Here is a 9,668-nt window from a genome sequence, read left to right on the forward strand (position 1 = left end):
GCAAAATATTACCCACTAATGCTACCTAAGTGATAAAAAAGTTTCACATAGGGGAATTCTCCCGTTTGGACCGGCCCATGCAGTAGGGACCTCCTATATTATGCTCTGCATGCTGGGAGAAGACACGGCGCGCCCGATTGGGCCGACCCATGTCTGGGCTGCCTGTTTTTCGAATTTCGCTTACTAGTATTTATTTATTGTTTTTTTCTACTTTAAATAATGAGACTTAAAAAAAGTTCCTGAAAATGTTCGCGATTTTATAAAAAAATTATTTGCTTATTCAAATGTTTGGGAAATCAAAAAATGTTCATGATTTTTAAAAGTTTGTGTATTTAAAAATGTTAATGAAATTGAAAAAAAATCGTCAATTCAAAAAATGTTTATGAATGAAAAAATATCCTAAAAATTCAAAAATTGTCGTGACTTACAAAATAGCTTATTCAATCATAAAATGTTTGCTAATTCAAAAAAATGTTCGTTAAATCAAAAAAATATTCATGAAATTCAAAAATTATTCCACCAATTTCCAAAACAATGTTCCCCCATTCTAGAAATGTTTGCCGTTTCAAGATTGTTTTTAAATGTTCACAATTTAAGAAGTGGTTGCAAATAGTATAAAATATACATGAATTCAATAAATGTTCTTGGTTAGAAAATGTTGAAAAAAATGTAAAGTTGTTCATGAATTTGAAAAATATTCACAATTTCAAATATATTCATGAGTTTAGAAAAAGTATTCATGATTTCACGAAATTGAGAGTGATAGTGTATTTCGGTGATGCAGCAAAATTTGATCATGGTTAGTAGAGATTATGAATTTTTTTCTCTCATTATAACGCACAGGCCATTTTGCTAGTCTATACCTAATACTAAAAGTGCTATTGTTTCTGGCGGATTCACCCTTAAAGTTGCCAATAGTTACCCACTGGAAACGATTCATTTCACTAGATAGACCGTTTTCTTTGGGATAGACCGTTTTCTTTGGGTTATATATAGTGTGATCCCTAACTTCTCACATCCACATAGCTAGCTCAGTGGCTAACACCTCACTCAACAAACCAGGAGACCTTTCTTTTTCTTTTTTCACTTCTCTTTTCGGTGCAAATTCAAATGCTTTTTAAAATATTCATATCTTTCAAATCCTAACTCCAAAACTAACATGTTATATATGAAAATCCCTCAAAAAAATGTGTAGATTTCAAATATGCTATTATCTTGCATGTTAATCATCTGTAGAATTAAGTTGATGGTGAAACCTTAATTAATACCCTCTCTATATGAGGTATTTTGGAAGATCCTATTTACATATGTTTTATACCCCATTTTTTCTTGTGTGTACAAGGGGGTGATTTTTTCTCCCATTGCAATGCCCGGCATGTTTGCTAGTAATAATAAATAGGAAATTGCGGTACATCACGAAAATTGCCCTCAATGTTGCAAAATATTACCACCAACATCATCTATAAGTGATAAAAAGACGTTTCACACAGAAGAATCCCCCACCTGGGCCGGCTCATGAAGTAGGAACCTCATATACTGCACCCTGCACACTGGGAGAAGATGCAGTGCGCCCGTTTGGGCTGGCCCATGTCCATGCCGCCTGTTTTTATTTTTATTTTTTATTTTTTCTTTTTGTTTCGTTTTTTGTACTTTAAATAATTTGGGACTTTTAAAAGTTCCAAAAATAAATAATTTGGTGACATGGACGACATCACCAAAGAATGCATGATATGGCAAGAAGAGACATCTTGAAGAGGAGGATGCTAGCGGCGGCCGGTGAGTGTTTTGGTGCCGGTGATGTTTTCCCATCAGGAGTTGGAACCAGTGCCGTTGATGCTTTCAGTGTGCATGTCGATGCTTTCAGTACCGGAGTTGGAACAAGTGCCGGTGATGGACTCGAAAGCGGCGATGGCATCAATGGTGGTGGTGCGGAGTGAAGATCATGACGATGGGTGAAAAGCGACCAAGGTGATGATGGATGTGGCCGTTGCTTTTGCATGAAGTCCTTTTGCATTTGTCGTAGAAAACTATGCTTTTATTTACGCGCGAACTATGTTTTATTCTTCGAATTTGAACTCAATCGTCGGAATCGCTGTCAAATTGGCTAATCTGGGGTTTTCGCTAACTGTAAACGAGTTTTGTGGATCGGCGTTTTACAGGGTTTGCTAGAAATGCTCTAATTGGCATATCCAGTATATTCTTTAAACATGTTTACGTGCCAATCTGTTTTCTTAGTACCCATCTTATTAACTTCTGGATGAAAAAACCAATGTTCAAGAAAGCGGTAAGCGTAAGCGGAGCGGAAGGCCACAGCTTAGAGCAATGGCCGCTTAAGCATAGCTTAACCGGGATTAAACACTTTTTTAAATAGGCCAGAATTTGGTTGTTTTCAATAATATGCAGAAGAAAACAGGTAACATAGCACATAAGTAACTACAAATCTGAAATAGAATATAATGTTGAGGTTCAGTGGTTCACGCAGCAAGCAAAAATGCATAATATTGTCTTATAATGAGCATATAAGATAAATGGCAGCAGCTCAGGCAGCTGCAGCAGCAGCCAGGAGGAGGAGGAGCTGAACTGGTAGTAGTGGATGACCAGGAAGAGGAGGAGGAGATGCCGGTGTCCAGATCCAGTAGCTGCTGAGAAGGAGGAAGAACGCCAGAGGAGCCACAATGCTCTCTTCTTTCCCCTCCTGTAAACCCAGTAACCCTAGCCGAACGGGCCTCTTTTGGGCCAGGCCTTATACCCCCCCCCCCTTTCCCCTCCCGCCTGTGGGCTATTTCAACTCCGGTCTGACTTTTGGGCATGCCTTCTTCGCTTTTCTGCCGCTTAAGAACGCGCAGCGAACGCTCAGCCAGCGCTTAGCGCTTAACCGATCGCTAAGTCACGCTTTTTCTGCTCAACGCTAAAAGTTGCGCCTAAGCCAAAAGCGAAGCGTTTAGCTGTCGCTCAGCGGCGCTTAAAAACGCTTTCTTGAACATTGGAAAAAACCAAAGCCATTTGATGTTAATGATTTTTTAAAATCTCCGATTACCTTGAGCTTGTTTGGCAATATTGCTTGTCTATATCAAGGGACCATAAAGTGAATTTTTGAAAAAAATAACAAATTTATGGCGCATGCAGTTTTTATAATATTTTTACTATCTTTTTCTGAAAATAGATGGGTGCGACAATGCACGCAATCAGTGATCTAGTACATTTGTAAAATATACTACTTTGTAAAAGAAAATCAGATGGATTCCTAGTACACATATTCTATCCATGCGGGTTGGAGATCTACAAAATCATACACACATATGTAGAATTGAAACCTGAGACCCCGTTTGAAATGTGGATGTGTTGTTTTGTGCACACTGATATTTAATTAAAGTTTGAGCTAAATATTGGTGGCCACACAAATTTTACACCGATTCCAAACAGCCTCTTATATAGAGAGAAAAGAAAAAGAAAAACAGAGCGGAAGGCGAGCGAAGTCTTCATTCCCCGCTCGAAGGCCACCGCTATCCCGCGGCCGGAAGGCCACCGCTGCTGTTGGTTGCCGACCCTGCTCGCCGGAGCGCAGCTCCACGTGAGCACGTCCAGCGATAGGTCCCGCCGTCGTGATGCGCCGGGACCTCCTCGCTCGCCCGTGTTTTCTAATCTGCTGCCGCTGTCGTTCGTAGACCAGACGTGCTCGGTGCGCCACCCCCCAGTGCAGTCCATCTCGTCGGCTCATCCTTCCTTTCCCTGCTGCGGTAAATCAATCTACCCGCGGTTAACGCGACGATGCCGCGGTAAATCAATCTACCCGCGTTTAACGCGACGACGGTGCGGTGAGGGGTGCGCGGGGAAGGCTGGCACCCGCATTGCTCTGCGCCCGCGGCCTGTTCGACGGAATTCCCAGCCCACGGTGCTGGTTTGGCTGCCAGGGCCGAGGATGCCCTTGCGGGCGTACGTGGGCATGCTGGCACGCGGAGCCAGGCCTGACGCATACACGTTCCCGCCGTTGCTCAAGGCGGTGGCGGCGGAGCGGGGTGCTGTGGCGCCGTCCGTCGGAGACTCTGTCCACGCGCATGTGGTTAAGTTTGGGCTGGAGCTCAACGCCCACGTGGCGAGCTCGCTGGTGCTCATGTACGCTACCAGGGGCGACGGCGTGATGGCGCGTGCGCTGCTGGACGTGCAGCCTGCCGGAGGTGGCGGCACGCCCGTTGTGTGGAATGCACTTATGTCCGGCCACAAGAGAAGCAGGCAGTTCAGGCTGTCATGCTGCTCATTCCTGGATATGGTGAGGGCTGGCGTTGTGCCCACGCCGGTCACCTACATCACAGTGCTGTCGGCATGTGGCAAAGGCAACGACGTCCTGCTCGGAATGCAGCTGCACAAGCGCGTCATTGAGAGCGGGGTGTTGCCTGACCTCAAGGTGGAGAATGCGCTTGTTGGTATGTATGCCGAGTGTGGCGAGATGGAAGCAGCTTGGGATTTGTTTGAGGTCATGCAGGTGAGGAACATTGTGTCCTGGACGTCGGTAATCTCTGGGTGTGTAAGACTAGGCCAGGTTGATCGAGCCAGGGTACTCTTTGATCGTATGCCTGAGAGGGACACCGTCTCATGGACTGCGATGATTGATGGTTATGTACAAGCTGGCCAGTTCCGAGAGGCATTGGAGATGTTTCGTGAGATGCAACTTAGCAAGGTGAGGGCAGATGAGTTCACCATGGTCAGCATAGTCACGGCATGCGCGCAGCTTGGTGCTTTAGAGACAGGGGAGTGGGCTAGAATTTACATGAACAGACATGGGATCAAGATGGATACTTTTGTTGGGAATGCGCTCATAGACATGTATTCAAAGTGTGGGAGCATCGAGAGGGCAATGGACGTGTTCAATGAGATGCACAGTAGAGATAAGTTTACTTGGACCGCTATTATACTTGGTCTTGCAGTGAATGGCCATGGTGAGGAGGCTATCAATATGTTTGACAGGATGCTTAGGGCGTTTGAAGCTCCAGACGAGGTGACCTTCATTGGCGTTCTCACTGCCTGTACTCATGCTGGCTTGGTTGACAAAGGACGAGACTTCTTTCTCAGCATGACTGTGACCTACAGGATTGCTCCTAATGTGATGCATTATGGATGCATGATCGACCTCCTTGGGCGAGCTGGGAAACTAAGAGAAGCATTGGAGACAATAGGTAAAATGCCCATGAAACCCAGCTCTGCAATCTGGGGGACCCTGCTGGCAGCTTGTAGGGTCCATGGTAACTCAGAGATAGGTGAATTGGCAGCAGAACGTCTCCTTGAGTTGGATCCAGAGAACAGCATGGCTTACGTCCTTTTGTCCAATCTGTATGCAAAATCTAATAGATGGGGAGATGTCCGGTGGCTTAGGCAGGTAATGATGGAGAAAGGAATCAAGAAAGAGCCTGGTTGCAGCCTTATTGAAATGAATGGCACAATTCACGAATTTGTAGCTGGCGATAGATCTCATCCTATGAGCGAAGAAATCTATTCTAAATTGGACAAGGTACTCACGGATTTGAAGAATGATGGATATGTACCTGATGTAACCGAGGTCTTTGTTCAAGTCACAGAAGAAGAAAAACAAAAAGTTCTTTATTGGCACAGCGAAAAGTTGGCTGTCGCTTTTGCATTACTCGTATCAGAATCCAGTGTGACAATAAGGATCGTGAAAAACTTGAGGATGTGTTTAGACTGCCACAATGCAATTAAATTGATCACCAAGTTATATATGAGAGAGATTGTTGTGAGGGACAGGACACGCTTCCATCATTTTAGACATGGACTCTGTTCTTGTAAGGACTATTGGTAACTCATCATGCATCGATGATGTAAAACAAGTTAATATCAGTTGTCCTAAAGTCTGAGTGATCACTCAGTGATTAACAAGCATTTTTTGTTTCAAATGATGCACTGGTTGCAAATCTGTACTTCAGAAGACGAAGTGATAATTAAGACAATATTCTCACACCAATGGAAGCCATACATGTTAAGTTATCATTTGGGATCATCCCCAAACATCTTGGCCTAATCTTCTCTGTTGCTGAATGATGATTGTTATATTGACAGTTTGGCGCAACTTCTATTAAAAGAAAGGTGAGTTATTGCATGCCATGCAATCTGTATTCTTTTGCTGGTTAGATACTAGTAAGTTTTGCTCTGCTCCTCTCGGTAATTTGTTCTTAGACTGTATTTGAGAGAGGTTCCAATGCAATTCTTATATTTATTAGTCCAAAGGAATTTGTCTGGTCTTCTTAATTTTCTTTCACCAACATGTGATACATGAACTTCTGGCCTGAAGCTGATGATCATGGTGCAACAGCGTTCTGCCATTCACTTGGTAGCAAATCTGGGTGTCTGCTGAAGCTTTACTGTTTGGTGCTTAGTGAAACCAGGTTCGTTCTATTTCCACCAATCTGCAGCTTTCATATGTTCAATCCCGTTGCCTAGTTGGTAGTTGAATTTGTAATGAACTCAAAACATTGACCTGCTTTGATTGTAGAATATTTCACCATGCTTGTTCATAGTTGCTCAGTAAATCTTGAAACATTTTGTGGAATAGCCACTCTATTTAGATGCATTTATTTATACCATAGTATAAGTTATTCACACATCTCTGTGCCCACAGTTATTAGATACCTCTATATCAAAATATAAGACGTTTTTGTAGTTCAAATTGAAGTGCAAAAACGTATTATTTTTTGGTATGGAGGGAGAAAATACATACTTTTATCCAAAAAAATATATTTAGAAGGTTAAAGTGCATATTTAGCAGGAATGTGGCACCTGAAGTAAATGTTTTCTTCATTAATCTTGAGTTGGCCCTCCTCAAACCATTTTTTAGGATTAGGATTGAAGAGATCCTTGAAACTTAATGTTCGTCACACTACTCAGTCAAACATAAGCTTCTAATTTCTTGTGCACTTTATGCTGCTTCTAATTCCTTCTTTTCTTTCGATTATTCACCTCGAATTACCTCGTTCTTTCAGTGTCAGTTTTTGATTGTGTGGATACATTTTATTTTATATTTTGCCCTTTTCCAACTCTTATTAACTCTGATGAGCTAGCGGGAGACAAAGGGAAGGGAGAACATAACATCTGGAAAATCAGACTGTGTGTAACATTATGTTGACTGCCATGGAACCTGTATAACAGTATGGATAATCGATATTGCTGTCAACTCATTTGGACCATGCCTAATCTCTAAACAATTAGGCCACCACCAGTGACCCTGATACAAGCTACTGGTTATTTGGAAAATAAATCTTTTTATTAAGTTTACACCATGTGCATCAACCACATGCATTTGTCTTGTTTCCCATTTCTTGAATCAGTAGCTTTATGTTGTTATATGAAGAACCTTCCTCATCGAAAGCCCTCCTTGCCTTAATGGCACAGTCTCTTGCTCTCACCCGGAACTGCTCTTCAGCTTTCCCCTCATCCATCAGGGCGTACACTGCTCTCTCCACATCATTTCTTGTAACCATAGCCTCTTTGTGTTCATGTCCCCACCGTGTAACTCCTTCCACTCCAACCTCCACCCCAATGTTCAGCACCTCCACCACCAGCTTCTCATTTGAAAACTGCTCGGCAAAGTGCGGCCAAGTGATCATGGGCACGCCTGCACAGATGCCCTCTATTGTTGAGTTCCACCCACAGTGCGTCATAAATCCTCCAACGGCTTGGTGCCACAGGATCATCACCTGTGGCGCCCAGCCCCTTATGATCATGCCTCTGTCTTTGACGCGTTCCTCGAAGCCATCTGAGAGCCATTCCTCAACTTCTGGAAACTTATCTCCTGCTTTGATCACCCAAATGAATGGTTTCTTGGTGGCTTCAAGTCCCAGGCCGAGCTCAATAAGTTGCTGAGGTGCAGTGCAGGCGAGGCTGCCAAAGCTGACAAAGATCACTGAGCCTGGCTTCATTGAATCAAGCCACTGCAAGCACTCTGCCTCATCTATTGGCGCCTTGTTTCCTCTTGCGGCGATTGTGTTGCTGTTTTGGTGGCAGAGGCACATTGGCCCGACCGTCCATACTTTCTTCCTTGTCACCTGCTCAAAGGATTCGATATACAATGTCTCCAGCTCTTTGAAGCTGTTAAGGACTACGCCATCGCATCTCAGCTCCTCTTGATAGATCTTCTCACGAATTTGCTCCATACCTGGAATGGGAATGCGTCCAGGGCATTTAGCCTTTGCCAACTCCAGTGGTGTAGGGAACCCTGAGATCGTAATGAGCTCATTCTCATCTGTGACGTGTTTCAATAAGTTGTCGTGGCAAATGATGTAACTGCAAGGTGGTAATAGTTGTTAAAATCACATAAAACTGCAGGCTTAAACGTCAACAAACTGCAATTGATCTGCAAAACAAAAGATAGTAATAGCAGTTAATTTGCCCAGTACAAAATTAACTACTCATGGGATTTCCCTTTTATGATTGTACCTGACAAGGGACGAGAAGCCACAGAAGCCACTAAAGGCGAGCCTCGGGATACCAAGCTCTCTTGCGACGTCACCGGTCCACCAATGCATCGTGTCAGATATGATGCAGCTCGGAGGCGACTGCTGCTGCTCACGGAGGTGCGCCTTGAGCGGCTCCCGAAGCGCGGCGCATGCCTCCAAGAAGTTTAACACCAGATCCTTGGATTGGATCATGTCGACGTTCTCACACATGTCCGGTAGACCAAACTCGGCTGCCGGGAAATGGAGCTCCACGAGCCGGACCGCCAGGCCTGTCTCCACGTGGGCGGCGAAGCTCGCCAGCCTGGACGCGTTCACTGGCGTGGTGATGAAGGTGACCTGCACGCCGTTCTCGGCCAGCAGGCGCGCCATGTCGGTCATGGGAATGATGTGACCCTGCGCCATCATGGGGACCAGCACGAAGTGCGCCCTTGCGGAGCCGCTCTGGCCATCGCCGGACATGGCTAAATTGGCTTTGTCAGCGAAGTTGGTGGAGTCAATCAAGCTGGGAGGAAGCAACGCTACCGTCCGGCAAGATGCATGGCACGATCTGTTGGAAGCAACGCAATGGGATGGTAACTGTGGTGTATAAATAGCATCTGGTCCTGGCGGAAAATGCTTTGGGCTGTATTTCTCGGTTATTTCGTATATTTGCTGTTATAAATGCTCGATCTTTCGTATATCACCAATGATCTGATCATGTATTTTCTATTATAAATGTTCAATCTTTCGTATAGCACCAATCTATATCTATATCTATACCTACTACTTCATATCTCTATCTCCATCTCTATTTCTAATTCTATAATTCTAATTCTAATTTCTAATTTCTAATCTAATATTAAAGGGAGGATTGTTTCTCCACCTTTTTTGGTCCAATCAATTGTTTTGTACGTCGCCTTATTTATTTTTCCTTCGTACGTGCCCAGCCCGCCCACACATCGTCCTGTTTTTTCCCTCTCTGTACGCTCCCCGCCAACCTACCTATCATGTTATTTGAGAATGAAGAAGAAGATATCCTTTTATACGGGTTAAACGAATTTTGTTAAAAAAATATTCAATGAAGGAAATGAATTAAATGGAGGAGTAAGTTCCGCCGTTATGAGCATGGAAGGAAAGAAGAAAAAATAAGGAATAAATTTCATCCTTATGATGAGGCGGAAATGGAAGGAATTAAAGGAAAGAATAAAAGATGAAATAAATTTCATCCTT

At 43.8% G+C, this 9,668-nt stretch overlaps 2 protein-coding genes across 3 annotated transcripts; one reads left to right on the forward strand and one right to left on the reverse strand.

Moving 5' to 3' along the window:
* The first annotated feature begins 3,467 nt into the window (after positions 1-3,467).
* On the forward strand, positions 3,468-9,203 carry LOC125543067 (putative pentatricopeptide repeat-containing protein At3g15930). Of its 2 annotated transcripts, none has more exons than XM_048706316.2 (3): positions 3,468-6,093; positions 6,299-6,392; positions 8,448-9,203. In XM_048706316.2, the coding sequence occupies exon 1, from the start codon at positions 3,920-3,922 to the stop codon at positions 5,807-5,809; it is 1,890 nt and encodes a 629-aa protein (XP_048562273.1). In that variant the 5' UTR covers positions 3,468-3,919; the 3' UTR covers positions 5,810-6,093; positions 6,299-6,392; positions 8,448-9,203. The 2 variants fall into 2 exon arrangements, with proteins under 2 accessions (XP_048562273.1, XP_048562274.1); XM_048706317.2 differs by having other exon boundaries at positions 6,320-6,392.
* On the reverse strand, positions 6,301-8,918 carry LOC125543070 (UDP-glycosyltransferase 73D1-like). Its single transcript, XM_048706320.2, has 2 exons — positions 8,440-8,918; positions 6,301-8,286 (listed from the first exon to the last, which is right to left on the reverse strand). Exons 1-2 carry the CDS (start codon positions 8,916-8,918, stop codon positions 7,290-7,292), a joined length of 1,476 nt encoding a protein of 491 aa, XP_048562277.1. The 3' UTR covers positions 6,301-7,289.
* Positions 9,204-9,668: the final 465 nt, after the last annotated feature.

The sequence above is a fragment of the Triticum urartu genome, chromosome 3A, assembly GCF_056163025.1.
Source record: "Triticum urartu cultivar PI428250 chromosome 3A, HENAU_Tu73, whole genome shotgun sequence".
Taxonomy (NCBI): Eukaryota; Viridiplantae; Streptophyta; class Magnoliopsida; order Poales; family Poaceae; genus Triticum; species Triticum urartu.